Source organism: Epinephelus fuscoguttatus, linkage group LG21 (genome assembly GCF_011397635.1).
Source record: "Epinephelus fuscoguttatus linkage group LG21, E.fuscoguttatus.final_Chr_v1".
Taxonomy (NCBI): Eukaryota; Metazoa; Chordata; class Actinopteri; order Perciformes; family Serranidae; genus Epinephelus; species Epinephelus fuscoguttatus.
The window spans coordinates 20,422,312-20,445,594 of NC_064772.1; the positions used below are offsets into that span (position 1 = coordinate 20,422,312).

General features: G+C 41.0%; 3 protein-coding genes across 4 annotated transcripts; all 3 read right to left on the minus strand.

Moving 5' to 3' along the window:
• Positions 1-3,755: 3,755 nt before the first annotated feature.
• On the minus strand, positions 3,756-14,994 carry si:ch211-161h7.4 (neurofilament heavy polypeptide). Of its 2 annotated transcripts, none has more exons than XM_049564773.1 (17): positions 14,554-14,994; positions 14,026-14,069; positions 13,339-13,400; positions 13,112-13,248; positions 12,544-12,604; positions 12,209-12,422; positions 11,993-12,076; positions 11,670-11,753; positions 10,819-10,995; positions 9,942-10,669; positions 9,179-9,706; positions 8,197-8,776; positions 8,025-8,101; positions 7,474-7,608; positions 5,319-5,479; positions 5,080-5,170; positions 3,756-4,051 (listed from the first exon to the last, which is right to left on the minus strand). In XM_049564773.1, exons 1-17 carry the CDS (start codon positions 14,575-14,577, stop codon positions 3,969-3,971), a joined length of 3,270 nt encoding a protein of 1,089 aa, XP_049420730.1. In that variant the 5' UTR covers positions 14,578-14,994; the 3' UTR covers positions 3,756-3,968. The 2 variants fall into 2 exon arrangements, with proteins under 2 accessions (XP_049420730.1, XP_049420729.1); XM_049564772.1 differs by having other exon boundaries at positions 11,670-11,756; positions 14,554-14,993.
• Positions 14,995-15,912: 918 nt separating this feature from the next.
• LOC125881591 (uncharacterized) lies at positions 15,913-18,511 on the minus strand. The gene is made up of 8 exons (XM_049564775.1): positions 18,329-18,511; positions 17,702-17,810; positions 17,430-17,574; positions 17,153-17,266; positions 16,893-17,037; positions 16,621-16,769; positions 16,382-16,521; positions 15,913-16,158 (listed from the first exon to the last, which is right to left on the minus strand). The coding sequence occupies exons 2-8, from the start codon at positions 17,799-17,801 to the stop codon at positions 16,007-16,009; spliced, it is 945 nt and encodes a 314-aa protein (XP_049420732.1). The 5' UTR covers positions 17,802-17,810; positions 18,329-18,511; the 3' UTR covers positions 15,913-16,006.
• A 1,583-nt stretch (positions 18,512-20,094) lies between these two features.
• On the minus strand, positions 20,095-23,283 carry LOC125881592 (uncharacterized). Its single transcript, XM_049564777.1, has 8 exons — positions 23,248-23,283; positions 23,003-23,116; positions 22,707-22,851; positions 22,495-22,608; positions 21,097-21,241; positions 20,862-21,010; positions 20,636-20,775; positions 20,095-20,497 (listed from the first exon to the last, which is right to left on the minus strand). Exons 2-8 carry the CDS (start codon positions 23,100-23,102, stop codon positions 20,346-20,348), a joined length of 945 nt encoding a protein of 314 aa, XP_049420734.1. The 5' UTR covers positions 23,103-23,116; positions 23,248-23,283; the 3' UTR covers positions 20,095-20,345.

Here is a 23,283-nt window from a genome sequence, read left to right on the forward strand (position 1 = left end):
ATGGACACTTCTCGCCCTCAATGGTCGCCATCTTGGCTACGTAGTGGAAGGGGAGGGACCACTTTTCAAACTGGAAATGGCGGCCGAGGACTGTGCGACCGTGAACGTCGCTGCATTGTACAAATTCACGTTATTTTGCACTAAGCACCACTGTACTGTTGTTGGGTATAAGCCAGCAGTATGTTTATTGGGTTAATTTAGCAGTCTGTAATGATTTGGTACCACGAAAGATAAAGCGAATGCTAATGCTAGTTTGCTAACTAGTTAATTTGCGGTCGTCATTTCCGGTTGGTATGAGACAACACTACCCTGTCAAAATTTGCCACTACGCCAAAAAGTGCATAGTGCACATAGTATATGACATGGAAGTGTACTAATGGAAGTATGTGATTTGAGACACAGCATTGGACTTGAGTCTCTTGACTTGAAAGTACTCAATACCTTTCCCACAAACCCAAAGATTAAAAATGTAATGTTATTTAAGAAGTACATCCCTCATTTCATGTATCAACCAACATTAATGCTGTTTAGCCCGTCAATTCGACACCATTGAAACAATCAGACAGCGTTCAGTCAAGTTGCAGGAGAGAACCATGAAGAACTACCTTTGCATTACCGAGTGCCAGGTGGGGGAAAAAAATGATACCAAAGATAATTTCTTTCATGTGCAAAAATAGGCTATGCAAAACATCCGGATTAAAAATTACAGACGGAGATGCAAAAACTTCCAACAAACTTTTAAAAAGCATTCATGACTTCTGTAAATTTGACAAAGTTATTACTCTGTTGTTAAAATGGCATTACATTTAGTGATGAGTGCATTATGACTTGTTTGGGAATCTAAGTTTAGGATTTGAGAGTTGACTTGGCACTTGAGTGCAAACTTCTTGCCTAATAATGACTTGCCCCCACCTCTGAGGAGTACTGTCCTGAATATCTTGTGCTCTTACACCCTCTGAATGAGCTGCTCAACATGGACTCTCAGTCCTGCGATAGACTGTGGGTGCATTCTGACTGGCATTGTTCTTTTTTATTTTCAGTAGGTACAGCAGCTGCCCTTGCAAAGTATGCTCTGTTGCATGCAGTATTCATGCAGTTTGGACATACAACTACTTCATAACAATGCTCCCTGAACTTTGACCCTTTTATTTAAACATCTTGGACATAAAAAACAGCATTCAGCATGCGCCCACAAACAAGCTGGAGAGTCGGAAAACCTGACTGAACTCAGCTCAGGGTTGGCCAAGGTCTGGATGATACCATTTTCTGAGACAGAGAGCCGGCACATCCATTTATCCATTTTCATTCGCTCATCCAAAGCTGGGTCACGGGAGCAACGGGCCAAGCAAAGCACCGCAGACATCCCTCTTCCCAGCAACGCTTTCCATCTCCTGTTGGGGGACCCAAAGGTGTTCCCAGGCCAGATGACATATGTAATCCCTCCAGTGTGTTCTGGGTCTGCCCCAGGGCCTCCTACCAGTGCGACGTGCCGGAAACATCTCTAACAGGAGGCGCCCAGGAGGCATCCTGATCAGATGCCTGAACCACCTCAACTGACCCCTTTCAACACAAAGGATCAGCAGCTCTACTCCAAGCTCCCTCTGGATGTCCAAGCTCTGTACCCTATCTCTAAAGCTGAGCTCAGACACCCCACGGAGGAAACTCATTTCAGCTGCTTGTATCTGCAATCTCATTCTTTCAATCACTACCCAGAGCTCATGACCATAGTTGAGGTGTGAGACGTAGATGGATAAATCGAAAGCTTTGCCTTCTGGCTCAGCTCCCTCTTCACCACGACAGTCCGGTGCAGAACCTGCAGCACCGCAGAAGCCACACCAAACCACCGATCCATCTCCATTTAACCCTCATTCATGACCAAGACCCTGAGATACTTGAACCCCTTCATTTGAGGCAGTAACTCTCCCCCAACCCGGAGGAGGCAATCCAGCAGAGAACCTCAGATTTAGGAGGAGAACCGGCACAAATATCAATCTATAAGATTTCCTGTTAAGGCAGAGCAGGTAGGCACCCCAACATGCACAAACATTTGGCTGGCACTACACCATTGTGGAAGTTTAAGAAGCAGTCTCATGCCATCGTCATAGGCCACATTAAGTCTTTGCATGTTACACTTCCTATAGGAGGGCCACAAGAGGGCAGTATTCAGCAGGGTACAAAATATTCTAAAAAGAGCTTTGTACACATTGACTGAACACATGCTGAATACAACTTGCAACACTGTCTGTAGATATATTTATCCTCAGATAAATCATTGACAATATGACAGCCAAGATATTTAATCTCATTACACACTTTAAGAGCAATATCAGATAAGAATTCAGGAAATACAAATTTTCTGTCTTCTTTACTTCTAACAATCATAATGTTGCTCTTAGCGGCGTTATATTTGACTTCAAAATCAGCCCCATAGTTTGAGCAAATCTTCAACAGCTGTATACAGGCAGAAGATCACCAAATCATTTGCATAACTATTACGTTATAATTGTAGTGTAATTGTAATTGTGGATTCTTACCTTTTATATTCACCTCCGTAAAGTAAGCCTACGAGTACATAACACTTAAATTAATATGTCTATTATTACCAATCAACTAATCATCCGTCACTGCAGGTTTTTGTCAGCTGTCAGTGAGCTGTCATCTGTTTGTGGCTCAGTTGATGTGACATACCTTCAGCTGCACAGAGGACTGTGTGTCAGAATACCAAAAGAACCATGCTGGCTTGCACACTACAAAATCAGACTGGATGCAGTAGAACATTCTGGTGGTTTTGGCACACTGCATTTGACATACATGTCAGTATGGGGATTGGAATGCAGTGTGTCTCCCTGACCTCTGTTGTGCTCACTTGGACAGGAAGACAGGTGTGTCGACCTTACAGAGCACACAGTCCTCCACAGGGACCCCCTAAAAAGGTGATGTTCATAACGCATCAACAATTTGAGTGTTTTTTAAATTCCATAAGGTACAATTCAAACCCACACTCTCAGGTCTGCTGCTGCCAACCTCCTCTTACCTCCACCAGGACTGACTACCACACCTAGGGGGACAGGGCTTTCTCCATTGCTGATCCCACTTTCTGGACCTCACTGACATGAGAGACTCCCCCTCACTTTCCACCTTCAAGAAATCCCTCAAAACACGGCTCTTGAAACTGCCGACAAACTCTAACAACTGTGTTCTTCTCCCTCTCTGCATTGTTTCCCTTCTTATGGATTATTTCATTTTTGTTTTTTCTGTTTTGTTGCTGTTCTCTGTAAAGCTTTATAAATCCAGTGTATTATTATTATTAAATCATAGACTGAGTAAGTGAATGACATGACAGCTCCTCAAAAATGAAACCATCTAAATTGCCCCCTGGTGGCTGGCTGCAGTATAGGTCAAGAATCCTGCCTGTCCTTATAGAGAAGTAGATGGAACATCGGCCAAACTAAAAATCAAAATACGAATTATCAAATTGTTTTTTTCCCCTTTATACCAGTGAGATAACTACTGTGCAGACTCTGGCTCCAAATGATGTCAGCAGCACAAAATGGCAGCTCCCGTATCTGGGATATTTTGATTTCATTTCTGTACAGTGGCAGGACATGAAGACACTTCGACCATCTTTATATACAGTCATTTGTACAAAGTGGTGCATAAAACTTCACCAGAAATACAATGCGTGTCAATGTCTGACACTCAAAATATCAACAAGCACAAAACTTTATTTGAAATCATTTTTACTGTTTTTCTTTTTTACAAGCACAGCTTCAGATCAAACAGGTTCATAAAAACACTAACCAATGTTTTTATATTTACAACTCAAATTTTAATACAGAAAGTAAAAAAAAATATATACAGACATAATGTCACACATCGCCAGTCTTTTTTTTTTCCTCAAAATTTTCAACATTAAGGGGAGCAAGTCATTACTGAGAAACATGCAGCTGGTAATCCAGCTGACAACTTCAGTCTGAACTTTCTGCCAGGATCCTGGTGAAGTACACAACTGCAGGCTGAGCATTGATATTCTGGATGCTGTAGGCGTGTCCTGTGTGAACAGAGCAGTGACATCATTACAACAGTGACAAAGACAAACAGAACACTTTACATTTTTACAGGTATACATCTTAAATCTGGACATTTACCACTAAAAGGTCACACAAGGACACCTTGACATTACTAAGAAGCAGTTCACTAAGATGCAATTCAAGTTTTTAATTCTGTCTTAATACACTTAAAAATCAAAATGCATCTCTTGTTTCTGCTCCCATTTATCACAGGTTTAAGGTTTTTTATGCACTAAATTGATATATTTCTTACATCACCAGAGCTGTTGCCGGTGAACTGAATGTTCATTTCATGACCACAAGCCGTCTCCTGTGCTGCTTCTGTGAAGTTGGCAGTACATCCACCCGGCCTTTCAGCCGCACAAGTTGCTGGTGATGATGAGCATGCAGATGAGCTTCCCTGAGACGGTTTCTGACAGTTTGTACAGAAATTCTTTGGGAGTGCAAACCATTTGTTGCATCAACTGTTCAGGTGGCCAGTCTCAGAGGATCTTACAGGTGAAGACACTGAATGTGGACTTCCTGAGCTGGTGTGGTTTCATGTGGTCTGTTGTTGTGAGGCTGACAAATTCTCAGAATTAACAATGGAGACGGCGTATGGTCGTGAAATGAACATTCAGCTCACAGGCAACAGCTCTGATGGACAGTCCTGCAGTCAGCATGCCAATGGTTTGCTCCCTAAGAACTTGAGACGTCTGTAACTTCCTTTTGTGTGATCAAACTGCACATTTAAGAGTCAGCTTTTATTGTGACCATCCCAAAGAGCACATGTGTAGTAACGATGTTCTTTAATCAGCCTCTTGATATGCTGTACCTGTCATGTAGATGGATTATCTTCACTCACTAACAGATTTTTACACATTTGTGACCAAATACGAGAGAAATATATCTGTTGAGAGCATAAAAAGTCTCAGATCTTTACCTTAAACCTGTGAAAAATAGGCGCAAAACCTGAAGTGTTGCTTTTAAATTTTTGTTCAGTATATATGTAATAATATTACATTCTTACCACATGGCACCATAAAGGATTGTCCAGGGTGGAAGCGGGACTCCTTGCTGTCGATGACTACATTCACAGAGCTTGTTAATAATTCAAAAACCTTTAAAAACACAACAATGAAAGAAATAATTAGTACTTAAACACTTTCAAGATCTTATGTACAACAGGACAGAAAGGGAGACAATGAGATGACATGAAACTAACACAGAAGTAGAGCATAATCACAAGTGTATGAGAAGTGTACTGACTGTCGTGGCGCTGTGATCCACCCACAGAGGCTTCTTCATGTAGGAGCCCAGCAGGATTTTTCCGTTACAGATTGAGCCACAGTTCAGGTCCACCAGGAAGCCAATAGCTCTGCCTTGATGGAAATACCAATCAAACTGGTCTGGAGTGATCTCAGCGCCTCCTGTAATGATATTAAACAGTAAAAATGATCAATGACACGTCTGGTCAATAATTACTTCTGTTTTATACTGTTTCATAAGAATATTTTGATAATAACAGAGATAAAGTTTCGATTTAAAAAAAGATATGAAAGATAAGATATGAAACACTGTTGTGGGAAAATGAGTCATACAAATACATATTTTGATGCAATTAGAAATGACTGTTATGAAGATCATTTTGTGTATTAGCTCATACATCAAAGGAATACTTCACCCACAAAATGACCGCTTGAAAATCAGTTCGTCATGCTGTGTTACTTTGAACCCATGAAGAAAACATTATTCTCGCATGCCTCCATGGAAAAAAGCAAACACATTTATTTACTGATTTAATGGAGACCACATTTAACAGCAGCAAATCTATATGAAAACACTAATTTACAAACTGCCCACACAACTCTTGCAGTATAATTCAAGTCACATTTATTCAGTCGTGTGTTCAGTACTTCCCAAACACATGGATTTGAAACTTCAGGGCCAGATTCAAATACCAAGGTTTTGGCGAAAACGTATGTGTTTGGATTATACTGCACGAGATGTGCGAGTTTTGTAAATGAATGTTTTGATAGTTTTGATGTTGTTAAATGTGCTCTCAAATCAATCAGTGTGTCCACCGCTTTCCATGAAGGCATGCGAGTACAACTGGAGCTGCGTTCAGAATCACATACTTTCTCTTTTTACTTTCAGTATGTACTGCAGCTGCCCTTACAAAGTATGTACTGTTGCATGCAGCATGCACAAATTCGGGACATCCTACTACCTCATAACATTGCACCCTGACCTTTGACCCTCTTGCTCATACATCTGTTACCTTGGAAGTAAAACAAAATACCATTCACCAGGCTTGCCAGAAACGGGAGTCAACCCAAAATGCTCTGCTGCTGTTACTTTGCAGTGTGTGTAGTTCTCTGTCCGCTATTTTCAGTTGTATCTTTTTGTTGCAATCTTAATGATTATTTTGTTCACTTAAAAAATTATATTCCTTTATTACTATGCCTCTGGTCATCAGTGTCTTGAATGCGCTGTCATCCGTCATTGCGGCTTCTGACAGCTGTCAAAGAGGTGTCAAGCTGTCATGTGTTTGTAGCTCAGCTCATGTGAGGTATCGTGGATCCGAGGATTGTGGGTCAGCATAGTCAGAATAGCATGCTGGTTTGCAGAATGTAGAATGCAACTGACTGCAGTAACGGTAAATGGACTGCATTTGTATAGCGCCTTTCTAGCCTCCCGACCACTCAAAGTGCTTTTACACTTCATCACATTCACCCAGTCACACATGGGTGGCTGAGGCTACCATACATGAAGCCACCTGCTACTCAGTCACCATTCTCACGCTGATGAAATAGCCATCAGGTTCAGTATCTTGCCCAAGGACACTCTGATATGTGGACGACCCATTCTGTCTCCTGAGCCACAGCCGCCCCCAGTGGAATGGTTTTTTTTTGGCATACTGCATTTTACATACTATGTATCAAGACACACTGGATCGCTTTCTGACATACTTAATGGTATGACAGAAAGTTTTAACATGGCATGACTAGTTGATTTATGAATGGTCATTTTGTGAGTGTAGTGTTCCTGGGTTGTTTGATCTCACTTCCAAATTTAATTTCATTTTAATTACCAAAACTACTGGGCTGCAAAGAGTTCTTCCTTCACACAGAATGTAAGGGGAATCTAAGTAACACTGTCATAACACGCAACACACTGTAAATAACAATGTAAACAGGTCTGAAACTTTTTCTTGGAGTAACTTAAAACATGCTCAGCTCCATAACAGATGCAAGTAAACAACACTAGGCACATCTGGGCTTGCCGAGTGACACTTTTGTGACTTGTTCTTCCTTTAAAGAAAGAATAGCCCACATTCACACAGCCTGATCCCTCAAATACCATTTTCATTTTTACTTTTCTCTCTATAGTCATTGAAAATACAGGGACTATATTCTCTTACTGTCAACAGGCCAGAGACTCTGAAACCACTCTGCCAGGTTGGCCTTATCCTTGGGCTGTAACACCAGCGGTTTTAGGGGAGGAGCACACAGATCTGATATGGAGAGAGCAGCAGAGACTCTGGGTAGCGGCGGACCTGAAACAAAGGGATGGCTTGGTGATCAATTAGAAAATTCAAAGTTTTCACAATTTAGTATACACACAATCAAGGACTGAATATTTGTCGTTCATAGTCATATTTAATCCGTAAAATCTGCGGTGAAGTTGCTGTAATTGGACAAAACTGCAAGGTCGCACAGAGTTCACAGGGATTGGCTGAATTTGTGTTAACATTTGCACAACAACCTGGAGGGATTGTTAAGCTACAGGAGCATATTTATAGTAAATCAATGATTATTATTCATTCCTTATTCATAATAATTGAGGTTTTTCATCATAAACTTGGCAAAACAAGGAGTGGTGTTTTAGATTTGTATACTTTATCTGTACACTTAAAATAAAGGGGTAAGTGAGGCAAATATATAAATCTATATATAATGTTTAAAAACATACTCAAGTCATCATCATCCTCTTCCTCATACTGTTGCAGCTCAATCATGGAGGACGGCCCACTTCTGAAGAGTTTTAACCTGCCAAATAATAATTGAAGATAAATAAATAATAATAATGAAAACAATTTATAAAGGGAGGTGTTAAGAGTTTCAACATTTAAGCTGTTTCTTACCTGTCCTCTGACTGTCTGTCCTGTGGGGCCTCATGATTTACAGGGCTGTTGTGCTCACCAGCATCCATACTGAGAATATCTCTGTCAGACTTATTGAATGTTGCACAGTCAGTCACAGTGACGTCCTTGGCAGGATATGCACTGGCTTTATGTCTTTTATTCTTCTGAACTGTCTCTCTGCTGCTGATCACAGTCGGGGTCTCCACAGCTGAGGTGAAAATGTCTTTAACCATGGCCAGAGAGCGTTTGACAGTCGTCGGTTTCAGAGGAGGCACCGGAGTTCCCCCTGGTGGTTTTGACGAGACTGCCATGTTGCCGTTTTTGGGAGTCCCAAGTCGAGGAGACCTGCTCTGTTTGGACTGCTTTTTTCTTTCCTTACGAGGTTTGGGCTCCTGCTGCGAGGAGATGTCCTCGGACACATCATTGACAGCCCACCAGTTCCCGGGAGGTTTCCTCCTCCGCCTGTTTGATTCAGCTGCCCTGACCTGCTCCCTAGGCCTTCTGGAAGAGACAGGCGCTGGTGTGATGGACAGTTTTTCACTGGAGGCGTGATGGTATGCTCTCGGAAATACCTGCTCACCTGTAAAACATCACATATTAGTGAGTAACTTATCGCTTGGTTTTTAGGTTTACAAAACTCAAATACAGGTATTATTTGTACCTCGCTAAAAACACAAAACAGATTTTAGCCGTAACTCAAAGTGCTTGAACGAGTCGGAAATCGCTATCTAATATCAAGATAAAGCGGTGAAAATATTCTAAATATAGCCTACTCTTAAAATGATATTGATTCTTTCCAGGTGGAACTTTTTACATGGCTAAAATATGTTCTGCTGCCCCTGTCCACAGCATTACTCCTGCCTGCTTGGGCAAAACTGGGACTGGCAAACTGGGAACGTGCCGACCACCATCAGCTGTAGGTAATACAGTGACTATTGATGAGAACCTCATAAAACGCCGCCTCCTCCACTGCTGAACTCACCCGAGTGGAAGCTGTGGTCTCTCCGTGTGAGGACCAAAGGACTGGACTCCACATCCAGGCCCTGGTCCAGGATCTCCAGCTGCTCCCGCCCTTCACTCTGCTCAGCCTCAATCGTGTGAAACACTTTGTCCGGTTTGTCTCTTCTTGCATTCCTGTTTTTCTTCTGTGTGGTTTTCTTTTCTCTAGCTTTATTTGTCTTTTGACTGGATGACGGCACAGGCTGTGTCTGATTTCCTTTCTTTAAAACTCTGTCCTTCTTCATCTTTACAGGTGAGGGGACTGCTGCGCTGGGCTCTTTGTTGTACGGCTTTGACTTCTTTGGTGTCGACTGGGTGTCTGTCACCTTTGTTTCCTCTGTGGTCTGATGGTTCAGCCACCACTCTCCAGGCCGCCTCCTTTTCCTCCTCCCAGGAGTCCGACAGTCTTCGGGTGAACTCTCTTCAGACACAGCCGGTAGTTTGCTGTGTTTGTCCTTTCCACCTGCTACATCCTTTTCTGTTTGTGCTTCAGAGTTAATGTGTTCTTCGTCTGTGGGAAAAAAGATATAAATGTATAATGCTGTATAGATGTTCAAGGAGATGCTCAAAGTAACCTCTTTTTAGTTTCCAGCTTTAAAACAGTTGTTCTATTCCCAAATGTTGATGTAATCTATCAACACTTGGGATTTACAACAGCAGCATTTACATTTAGAGACATTTACACTGACTGACCTGTAATTATAACTCACAGAAAGATTCAACGTCAAGACATAGGAGGCCCTTACCTGAAAGAGGACCCAGGTCTTCAGCATCTGCGTGCTCCTCCATGCTTTGACTTTGTTCCTTCCCAGCCTCTGCATACATTGTCTCCTTTACCGCATCAGATCCCTGCGTCACTTTTCTGGCCCCCTTTAATGACTTAGACCTGCTTGTCTTGGCATTTTCATTCCCATCTTTTACAGACTTGGATCTTTTAACATCCGAAGACTTCTGAGCTTTCTTTTCCCTTTTCAGAGTGGGTTTTTCTTCATCTGTTTTCCTGCTGGCTGTGTCTTTAGGCTGCTCCTCTTCCTTGTCTCTTTCTTTAGATGGTACCTTCTTCAGTCGTCTCTTTTTGTTTGGTTTCTCTTCTTCCCTCAAGTCACCCGCAGGAAGATCCTCCGGCCTGGGCAATTCCTCCTCATCACTTCCAGGCTCGGTCACCTCCTTGTTCTTCTCTTTCCTCTTCACCTTCTTTGTTTTCTGACTGACAGTCTGACTTCCCACTTTGCTGTTCGCCTGTTCAGATTCCTGCTGTGTCTGTGCAGTCTCCAGTGGGCTCTCCTTCGTGCCCCTGTCCGTCGAGCTGTCTCTGTCGGTGCTGGACGTTTTGCTCTGTCTCTGTTTCTTGCTGGTGGCAGTCTTACTTGGAATGGAAAACCAAAGAGGTCTGTCATCTTCCAGGATCAGGAAATCATCGTCTGGCTCAGGAAGAGGAGTGGGCACTTTCACTGGTGACACAGACTTCCTGGAACTACAAAAAAGTTAAATAAATGATTTTATGTTTGTATGTTGAAGTAAACCAGCAGTTACTTTGTAAACACATTTTGGTATTTTCAATTTTTCAATAGGAAGACACCATAGTTACAAAATACATTAAGGTGTACTCTTATCACAACTCACCATACAGGTCTGGGCTGTGCAGAGTCCCTAAGCTTCTTAAGGAAAGCGGTCATGTCCTTTTCCACACGGTTGAGCTCCACTGACGGCTGCATGTTAACACGTTCTGAATCTTTTTTAGGAGCTGCGAGTTCAGGCTCCTGTCTCTCCACTGACACAGGTGGGTCAACATTTTCTCGCCTGGGAGTAAACAAAAGTAAAAATAAATGTCATTTTACCCTAAAGGTATTAATAATAATAATGTAATTTCCAGTTAGGTTACTGTTACACAACAATATATTATGTTTTAACTATGCATTTCTTACATTCTGCCACAGGTTACTTATACAATGCATGTGGCATGCGTACACAGTGTGAAAATAATACATCTAAACTACGCAGGATTTCCCTAAAAAAACAATGCATAAGCAAAGAATTTTCAAAGGAACCACTCTCAGCCATCACTTATGACCCAATACAAATGTGTGGTGGTGTATTTATATGCACAGACTCTGCCCTATGCCCGTATTTCCTTATTCAATTCTTATTTTGCTGAGTTTGAGAAGTTCCTGAGCACAGCACGTTAGTGAGATCAACTTTTCTATAAAAATAGCGACCGGGTCCCAGACTGTAAACAGCAGATATCCAAAAAGAGGTAATGAAAACTGCTGATACAGCGTTGAAAAAGTGCAAATATAGTGAACACGCATGAATCTGGGACTGGCTTACATTTTTAGTTTTACCACCTCTACCACCAGGTAATAAATGCTGATATAAATATCGGCACCAGATATCCAGTATTGTGAGATCACCGGATCTAAAGTGAAAGCACAAAAATAACTGCAACTACACATTAAAAAGTCATCACTTCTTACCTTGGTGTTTTTCTTTTGCCCTCCAAAACAGGTGTTCGAGGTTTCTTGGGTGTTTTTTCTTTGACTGGCTGACTGTCTTTGCTGCTGCTGCAAAAAGTAGACATTCATCACATGCACCCAAGTAAAAAATCTAATAATGTAAACATCCAAATGAGTAATACAGGTATCAGAGAAAATAAAGGTCAAACATCAAAACACAATTAGGAACCCTTCACACTTCTATCGCTATTTGTGTTCTGTATTGCAATCCATCAGGTGCTGACAGACTGTTTGTGTGCTTGCAGCCAGCTTATCATAACTTTGAGAATTAGAGAGGCTCTTACCACAATCCCTCCACCTTGTTTTTGCGACTTGACCTCTCAGGTTTGCTAAGAAAGACCTTACTTGGAGGAGACTCCAACTCAGGTCTAGAAGAAAGAAACATGCTGTCAGTTAACAAGTAAAAACATACTTGCTCCTGATGTAAGTGTCGACAATAGACTCCTACACTTCATACAAACATCTTATTTCCTTCATGAAATGTATTATTAATTACTTACTCCTCTTCGACATGCCCGTTGCACTGGGGTTCCTGGATGGGTTGAGGCTCTGTATTTGCCTCTTCCTTTTCATCATCCTCACACGCAAAGAGAACTGGGGACACAACCCGGTGTTTTTCATTGTCCAGCTCTTCTACATGTTCCACCACCATATTGTCTTCAATAGGACTGGATGTCTTCATTGGCCCATGTGCTTCGAATGGGATGTCCAAATCTGCAAAAAAAAATGAAGCATCCTTTAACAAGAAAAACTTTGCTGTAAAAAAGAGCAAAGGATGAGTGACCAAATATTTGCTGTGCGTGGATTTTAAAAGGCCAAGGCTGGAGTCTCTTACCGATGTCTAGTTTAGGACTGGGTGAGCTTGTTGCAGGATGCAGTGCCTCTCCCTCAGGATCCTAATGAATTATAAAATATACATTATAAAAGCACATCTATGGGGGATCAGATCTTGCCTGATGAAAGAAAGGTGCACAAAGCCCATATACAGCTGCTGAGTATAAACAAGCACATAACCAGAAAGTGGAAAACCTCTGTTTCACTAGCTGAGCTGCAGCATTCAGGCACAGTGTGGATATTTCATCCCACATCATGCCAATGTGTCTTGGAAATTTTGTGACTGCCTGACAGACAGTAAAATCAATGTAAAAACAGAAAAAAGAATGTTGTGTAACTACTGCACAACGTAGAGATATGTTGAGCATGTGACAAACAAAAAAGATTTTAACGACTGGCTCATCAAGACTTTCCCATGTGAGGTCATAGCAGGGAACAGCTGCTTATCAGTAACAATAACACAACACTCAGCAAGCACCTCTGCATGTTAAAATCAACCATTGCCTGCTACATCCAACGAGACATCAAACTGCCTCTCAGATATTCAAGATATTTTGCCTGAACATTACCGTTTGACATTTTGGAAGTTCTTCCTTTAAGTGTACTTCCTGTGGGACTGGCGAAGCTATTCTCTCACACTCCATATCAAAGGTCTGGAGCAGAGGACATGGGTGTGATAGGTCATCAATAATATGTGATGATGGATCTGAAAAGATAGTCAAGTATAGTTTAACATGATGAAAATGCAAAACAAACTGCAAAATAGTAAAATGAAGCAATTACACTCTCAACTCACCCAAGTCATCGAACATCTTATCGATCTCTTCCAATGTCTGCGGTGCTGTCCATTCTGGTGGACTGAAAACAAACATCAGGTTATACAAAATATTTTAAACTCCAAAAAAAATGTTACAGAAAAAAACAACACGTAACATATATATTATTTGTGACAGACAAACAGGCAAATATTGGCAAAATCTGGTGATGCCATAGGTATCATGACACAGCGGTTACAATTCAATACACTGCGATAGGCAATGAACTGGGATTTTATTTAAATCTAATTTTACGAAAACGGTCAATGTCAGCTCTCTTTTTGACTGCCTGTTTCATAGGCCTATGTTCTTTGTGTTTGCGCTAGTGATGTGTTGTATGGAAGAAGTCAAATGTCTGAAGATAAATTTCAACACTGAAGGATCTAGCAGTTGGGGGTTTAAATGCAACACAAATGAACCACTGCCACAATTTTTTTTCTTGTAAACAATTAAAAATAGATGGAGTTTGGGGAATCAATACAGTATCACAATACATAACACTGCTATATTCATGTATTGACATTTTCTCACACCCATCGTTCGTGACAAATAGTTTGTAAAAAAAATTTTTTGTAGAAATCCCAAGTTTCAGTTGTCTTGTTTCAGGATTGAACAAACAAAGCAAACTGAATAATGAATAATAATGAATGAATAGTTTTCACACGTACCTTTCCTTGTTTGTGAGGTAGCAGAGTTTCCTCTTTGGTCTCCTCTGTAAACAGACACATGATGTGGAGAAAGTTACCAGAGACGACTGTAATTTGGTCACTTTTTAAATGAGAAATTACCAGCTAACATCACTTAAATATCACACTCAGTTTATCAGGTACACCAAGTCACGATTACCTTTACCGTAATATATGTAATGCAACAATCATTGTTGTAACGGCACAGTGGACAAAATATTAGAAACAGCTCTCAGTTTTACGTAATACCATTTAACAGCATCGCAATGTGCAGCCTCCAAAACGACGATGAAGGTGAAACTTTTCCAACATAAACTGAACACTATGTTCATGGAGGTTTGGGATTTATTTCATGGCGGTTGGATTGTTTTAGCTAACTAACGTTATTGTTACCGTAATGCTATTTGTCGCAGACTAGCAGCCCCTTCCTCCCGCCGTTGTCGTTGACTAACATGTTCGCTCAGCCCTCTTTCCTCAATAGCACAAAAGAAAACAGAAACTCAAACTTACCAAAGTAGCGTAATTTGTCTCCATTTATGTAATCTAGTGTGTCTGTCTTTTAACGGCGCCGTTAGTCGACAGCGAGACCGAAGCTAGCAGTTAGCTAGCTATCATTTTGTTTTCAATAACTGCTCTTTCAAGGTTTGCTTCCGGGACGCATTTATGTGTATCCACCCTTTAAAAGTCAGGAACGACAAGGTAATCTAATATTATGTATAAACATTTATAACATTTATAACATATAAAGCTGGTGAGCCAGCTGTTGGAAAATGATAACCAGCGTTAGCGTTAGCAAAACAATGGCGCTGTTGACAATTTGTAATTGACCCGCCGTCTCGGAAAAGTTGGGGACATTTTGCCCTGAGTTAGGCTCCTCAGGCAACACTATTGGAGCTTTGGCGGACGCTAATCCGCAGTCTGCGCTTTAAACTCCAACATAATCTCGAGTGTATTAAAAGTAAACCATAAACGCAACTATCTGACTGATTGAGCGTATTACTGGTGAACAAAACCTTGGATTGCCATGGACTTGCTGCCTGAAAGACTTTACTCAGGGCGATAAAGACAATGATAATTGTATTTCTTCTTCTACGTTTTTTTCCGGTAGCCTGAGCCCACAGCTAGAGCTTCACCTTGCTGCCCTCCACAGGTCAATCATGCTTAAATCTAACAAAAATGATTTCAAATCTACAAAATATTGATATAGTTACTGAGATAATTCAGATAATTAAACATACTTGAAATTATTATATTAAGAATTCAAATAGTATATGTTTTGCATGATCAATGAGCTTTTGTACCCAACATACTCTGAAAAAGATTTTAACCCAAACAACAGTAGAGAATAACACTTACTTCTCATGATATTTGATAATGTCTATGATGTTTGGATATTTTGGAGTGGTAGGCCTTGTATATATATCTACTTAAATTATGATATTCTTGTTCATCTTGTTCATCATCAGTGCTGCTGAAATGATAACAGTTGGCTTCATGCCTGATGAATTGCAGAATGTGTTTTGGTGAGGAAACTGTTGGAGCATTAATTGGTTTTTGAAATAAAACTAACATTTAATAAACCATGGGAAATGTTATATACATACAAAGGTGGGTGACTACAGTGTTGTCCCTCCGCCTCTGTGTGGTGTTGTAACAGTCTCCTTATCAGAGCTTAATGTGTCATGGTAGCAATCAGTATGTTACAAAAAAGCCATAAAAAGTTCAGAGATCAGTCAGTCAAAGTCGAAAAGCATATTGCTAATTATTTAACTATGCAAATTATGCAAAAGTGCATTTTAAATCACACGGTATGCAATCAGAATTTGATAAAAAATTTATTAGAATTTACAAAATAAAACATTTGTTCCCATGATTATCAACAGAGCAATGCCAAACACCTGCACAGCTGTCTTCTGTCATACATGACATCATCAAGTGTCAGTGTCTTATATCATAAAAATGCTTAGCGGAATATCTTCTTCTGCTTTTCAGCAATCTGCGTCGGTTCCATGGCTTCAGGACTGGCGTCTGCGTAGAGGGGCTGTTTGATGTGTTTCCAAATCACCAAAACAATCCGAATGACGAACAACGCACAGGCTAAAGCCAGCAGCACAGCTAAGAGAAGAAAACCCAGTTAGTACAACTTTAAACAGATTTCCTCATACATTGAAGGCATTAGGGCAACATTTTATTTGCTTTGCAATGGATGTAATTACTGAAAAGTCACAGCATTTTTTTCATCAATATTGTGTTTTGCTGTCCATCATGTTTCAGAGATAATGGGATGTAGACTGTTGTGATTACAACACTTTTATCACTTATTAATCCAGTGTCTCACCAATGAAGATGCCATTGCGGTTGGGTGATTCTGCATCAAAGTTTTTGTCCAGGTTTCCAGACAGTGCCCAGATCACAACCGGGTAGATGACGAGGATGTACCGCACGTGTTTGTCAAGGACAAAGTTTTCCAACACAAACCTGTGAAGCACGCAGCACAAACACATTTGCTTCAGAATTGCAGTAATGATTTTTCACATTTCCTCTTTTATTAGTGTTTTTGTAGTGACGAGCACTGACCACATAAGCAACACGACAGCCAAAAGGGAGTACGAGATAGTGGCTGCATCCGTTGGCGACATCTCTACATTATAAGTCAGAACGATGGTCAGGTTGATTAGTGTTGCAATGGTTGTCCATGTTGTGTAGATCATCACTCCGTTCTGAACCTACAAATGTAGCATTAAAGAGGTGTTTAGTTGAAACAGTGTGCACTTAAAGCACATTATTTTAACGTCATGTGCATGGAATAGGCTCATGTAACCTGGGGCATTCACGCTTGTCATACTAACCAGCACACGCAGGAGCCACAGGTCTGCTTTGTGGTATTTTTTTAGCCAGGCTCCATAAACATGGAGTCCATGGCAGACGAAAAATATCATGGAGTAGTTTGTGCAGATGACCAAGACGAGAAAAACCAGTGCAGCAATCATATCTCTTTGGTGGGGCCGAGCAGAAAGACACACATTTAATTATGAACTGATGTATGACATTTTAAATTAGGTTGCTTAATTTACAAAGAATAACCACAGGGGCCACTGGAAACTCTTACCCTCTGTCCCAAACGATCAGCCAGCCAATATTGAAACAAAGATTGACGCACCAGCTAATGAAGAATCCATAAGGCAGCACTGCAGGGCTGCAGTAAACGTAGCCATAACCATTCCTACAAAAAAAGATTGTTAATTTAGGCTGCTGTTCTTTTCTGTGGCTCTTACAGCTGATGATGCATCCTAAATTTGTCTCATATCTGGTATCCCCTCCCCCCAAAACAAGGGAAAACACACAGTAAGTTTTTGAACAAGAGAATTAAAAAAGTTGGCCCCAACTTTCTGCAAAGTCCCGCGACGATGTATACAATCATCGCTGTCAGCCAGACGTAGATGACGCTCCAGATGTTGAAAGTCCATCCTGAAGGTGTGATCTGGGTGTCAAACACTGCAGACACGTTGGCTGTGGTGGTATCATAAGGACCTCGAGAGAAGAATGCAAATAATGAGTGAGAACGGAGAGGAATGTAACACGTTAAACTAATATTTGTGATTTCCCAACAGCTTTACATTCCCGTCACAATCATACATAAAGTCAAGCTTTGACTTACCAACTCCAACAACTGACAGCCCGTTGAACACCAAGCTTATTGCAAAGCCGGCAACAGACACCACTATCGCAGCGAGGCGTCCAGGATTATGTTTTGCCATTGTGGTCTACTGTGATGAATAAAAGCAAAAAACAGAAATTATTTTTAAAACATTTGCACATAACCACATAGATCAAAGGATTTCAATGGCTTTATATTTACAGAATAATTATTTGGCACATTGTGGTGGTTTTTACTGAAGAGCAAATAGTGTTTTGCTTGAAGAAATGTGTCCTTGATGGAGATATGTTATCCCTTCCTGTTACTGCCGGTGGCCTGCATTTGAACCTGACCTCTGACCTTTGCAAGACAGTGATGATAATCAGAATAAAGTTGTGTCATTCTCAGAAACTACCAGCTGCCTTTTGTGAAGACTGCCACCACAAAAATATTCTTAAAAAGTCTGTTATTCTGGCTACAATATTTTCAAAATACAAATATCAACGACTTAAATCGGGCATCAAAACTAAGGTCCACGTGCCACTGCTGCACGCTGAGCTTCCTCCAGGATAATAAAACTGTGGTAGCAAATCAAAAAGAGTGCCCACATGACAATGACACGATAATGCCAAACAAGACACACCATACCTTTCTTTGCCTGTCTGTGTGTGAGCTGAGTCATCAGTGTGAAGGTCCAGAGAAACTGCGCAGAGGACGGGCCGCTGCCTTTTTTATACAATAGCCAGTTGTGTAAGAGCGAGTTTTACGACCACTCGGATCATCACGTGCGCCTCTTATCTTGTATACATTTCTGCCATAGTGCAGAGAATAATAAACTACTGACAAACTGTTTCCCCCTATATGATCTATAGTAATGAAATGCATTCATGTAGGTTACTCACAAATGAATGACAGTTTATTCACCCTAGAAACAAACATTTGAAACCATGCTGGGATACGAAAGCCTAAAAATCTAATTTTCTTGTTAAGTGAGATGGAGACATCAAGTTCAACCCTAAAAAGTAATCCTTGTTTTTGTGGCTATTCGTCTCACCATGAATTGAGCCACTTTTATCTGACAGTGCTTTAAATTAGACGTAGAACAGGTGATTTCATCAATGCTTTCTCAGTATTAGGCAGGATCTGACTTTATAGTTCCTGTAAGTACAAAGTCCACACAACAACTTGCACATTTTTTTTCTTTGACAGTCAGGACAGAGCAAAACCTTCTGATTGCATAAAAAACACTAGACACCCTGAACGACACCGCAGATCCAGCCTGAGGGCCAATTGTCGCGTGTGCTTGTACCAAAACAAACATGGACACGAGGGTGGAGGTTTCGCTTCAACATTGGGGGGGAAATATATGACATTTTGAGCATTAAACTCTTATTTTTTTATTTTTTATGCACCAATTTGTGCCTTTCCTCTGCATCAATTTATGGTGTCAATGTCTTCAGTTTGGATGAGGCCCCACAGCAGACCCAGAACACGCTCATCTGGTCTGGGAACACCTTGGGGTCCCCCAGGAGGAGCTTGAAACCGTTTCTGGGGGGACATCTGGGGTGTTTTGCTTAGCCTGCTGCGCCTGTGACCCGGCCCCACATAAGCGTCTGAAAATGGATGGATGGATGTCCTTAGTTTTCTCAAAAAGTCCTCTTGTACCTTCATGTTTTTATTGTGGGAGACAAATGCACATGCTCCAAATATTGAGGGTGGACATGTCCCCTGCACCCCCCCTGAAATCTACATCTGTGCATGGACAACCACCAACAGTTTGCACTTTGTGTATTTCTTAATCTATTTCCACTGTGTTGTTTTCAGTCCTTACAAGAGAAGGGGGCCAACAGCTCGGGACTGGCAGCTGAAGCTCGACCTGGGGAGACAGCTTAAATTCCCAGAGAACATCGCAGAGACCACATTCAGGCCAGATATGGTGCTGGTGTCAGAAACATCAAGACAAGTGGTCCTGCTGGAGTTGACTGTTCCCTGGGAAGACTGGACGGAGGAGGCCTTTGAAAAGGAAGAGGGCCAAATATAAGGATCTGGCAGACGAGTGCCGAAGCAGGGGATGGCGGACCCGATGCAACCCTATGTGCTGGATGCAGAGGATTCGTCTGCCAGTCTTTCATTAGGGCACTCAAGAGGCTGGGAGTGAAGGGACTGCACACAAGGAGAGCCATCAAGAACATCACTGACGCCGCAGAAAAGGCGTCAAGATGGCTGTAGATCAAGCGGGGAGATCCGTGGACAACTAAAGCCACTTAAACACAGTATATTGTTACATTTATATGGCGCAAGGCTCATGTTTTAGAGGAGTTCAATGAAGAAAACAAATCATTCCACAGAAGTGTAAAATTGAGAGCAAGCAATGTTTTATTTTTAACACTGTACAAAATAAAAGTTAAAACACATGAATAAAAACAAATATTAACCATCTATTTTCATATTTATGTGAAAAAGCAGGTAAATTGAAAAATTTTAGCACATTATTACGACTCAGTGCAGTTTGAGTACACAATGTACTGACAATTAAGTGAGACAACTTAATCAAAAACTCTACATTGCAATATATACAAAGCATTTAGAAATTCATCTCATACGTTACAGAAACAATAATGCATGATACAGAAAGGTTTTTCATTAAAATATTCCTTCAACAGTCTTACATAAATATCTTCTTCTGCTTCTCAGCGACCTCCATCGGAGACATGTTGTCTACGTTGATGTCTTCGTAAAATGGAAATTTAATGTGCCTCCAGATGACCAAAAACATGCGTCCACCAAACAAGGTACAGGCTACACCCAACAGTCCATCTATAGTGGAGAGATAAATGTCAGAGGGAAGTATTAAAGTGTGCATACTGGTGGGGAACCCTGTAACTGTTAACAGATCATTCACAGTCCATGCAATATTTGTAGAGTTGTGTAATAAGACATGAAGTAGTTCCTCACCAATGAAGTTGCTATTGACAATAGAAATTACAGCATCCTGTTTCTTCATGAACACCCCCGTCAGCGCCCAGATCACAACGAGGTAAGTGGTGATAATGTACCTCACGTGTTTGTCAAGGACAAAGTTTTCCAGCATGAACCTGCGAGACATACAACACATTTGCTCCAGACATGTTTTTTAACAAACTTATTAAAGGTAATGCAGAATTTTCTCCTTTGCACGCACCACACAAACAACACTGCAGCCAAAACAGCCAGCGCGGCGGTGGCAGCGTCTGTTGGGTACATGTTTGCATCATTAGTCAGCACGATGGCCAGGTTAATGATGGATGCAATGGTTGTCCATGTTGCATATATGGCGACACCATTCTGAACCTGTCAGAGACAACAGACACGACTTTAATGCAGAGACGTGCAGAGTTGGTGATGGACACAAGTTGCAGTTGAGCAGCCAAGCTCACCAACACACGGTGAAGCCACAGGTCTACTTTGTGGTACTTGTTGAGCCAGGCGCCATAGCTGTGCAGACCGTGGCAGGAGAAGATTATCATCGCGTAGTTGGTCAAGGCGATCAGGATGAGGAAAACCAGTGCAATAAGCATCAACCTGTGAGGATGAGAAATAGAATAATGTATATTTTATCACAGTGATCATGCCTGCAGGAAAATGGTATGCCAGAAAATGTAATCATTTCAGTCTTGGTGTTATCAAGTCACATGCACCATGTGACTTCTGTGGATTTCCTACTGTTTTCATAGCCTAAAATCAAACACCACAAATTTGCCTCTTAAGGCTTTATAATCTGTACAACATAGACCCTTGACTCAAATCAGGAAAAACAGCTAGATTAGGTATAAATACAATTCCAAGAAACAGATAACAAATATATACAAATAAAAGTAATATTCCAATGTGGAGAAACAGAATGATACATCTGTTTACAGTAGCTGTATGTCTGAAATATACAGTATCCTCCCAAAATTCCTCCACGTTGTCACTAAATTTGTTCCCTATGCAGTCATGCCTCCGTGATCTTATCAGTTTTAGGTGATGACCCATATTTAACCCTATGACCTTGCGGTTTTCTTCCTGTTTCCTCCCACATTCAAAGACACCAACGTCAGGTTGACTGGAGCAGTGGTTCCCGAGCTTTTTTCTTAAAGGGGAACTACACCTATTTTTCTATGAACTAAGACAGTACAAAAATATCAGTAAACATGAACAACTCTCTTCAAAATCCCTAAATTAGAGTGCTAGAATTCAAAATTGTGATGCATAGGGTATAAAATCTGAAGATGCTCCACGGGCAATGAATGGTTCCAGATGACAGTGAGAGCACCCAGAGAAATGCTCTGACTATATGGGTGCAGAAAGCTCATTTGGGTGTGAAAAAGAAAACAAACATCCTGTGGCTCCACAAAATCAGCCTCATAATCACTGTCTATGGTGCTCCAGACTCTATACTTGATGACATCACAAGTTTGAGATTTACCTCGCTGATTTCTCACTATAAGAGAAAGAAGCTCGTGTTTAATGATGTTGATTGAACTATGTAGGCCATAGACATAACATGTTGGGATTCTTAATTTAGGTGGAGTCCCCTTTTCTATCAGTGAGTAAACTGGTGACCCTTGACTATGCTAAATACAATATAGAACAACCAAGCTTTGGTGACCTCCAGTGGAGTTGGGGACCCCCAGGTTGGGAGCCAGTGGAATCGAGACTCAGCCTGTGTTGTTTTTCTGCATGCTCAGTCATGCACTTACAGCCAGTCTGTTTGCTTGTAACAACTAATCAAACATGGTTTCCTCATGACTATGAAATAAACTGCAGTAAATGAAGAAAATGTCCTTCCTCACTTTCTGTCCCACAGGAACAACCATGCAGTATTTGAGGCCAGATTCAAGCACCAAGCTGCAAAAAATCCATGTGGCAAAATAGGTGGGCTGCAGTAGACGTAACCATATGCGTTCCTAAAGAAAGAAAATCACAGAGGGGGAAATGTTTAGGTCACCAAACCAGATACAATCAAGGGAAGAGATAACCATGAAAATTAAATTTAGGTTCTCACTTCCTAAAGATGCCGGAGAGGACGTAGACCAACACTAGAGCCAGAAAGATGTAAATGATCGACCAGATAGTAAAGGTCCATCCTGCTGGTGTGATCTCGGTTGTAAACTCATCTGAGATGTTACCGGTGGACTCCAAAAATGGATCTTTGGAATACATATTTAAAAAATCAGAGCTGAACAGATGCAAAATTATTTTCTAAACTTATTTTGACAAGGTCAAAAGATGCAATGTTATTCATACAGTTGTACAGTGAATAGCTATATCACAAAATGATGCATTAAATCTTGGACTTACGTATTCCCGACGCTGCCAGAGCAGTGAACACCATAGTGATGATGAAGAAGAGCAATGCCAGCACTATGGCGATCAAAAGGCTGATGTTGTGTTTTGCCATTGTGGAAAAGTAATCTAAAAATACAAGTATTATAAATGAAAACACACATTGTAATAAAAAAAAAAGCATGTTTGTTCAGCAGCTTTGGACTGCATATTGATAATTCATTCTTAAAGCCAGTTCGATAAGGAAGCCTTCAACATACCGTTTAAAGTGCACTCTAGGATGAAAGCTGTTAAAG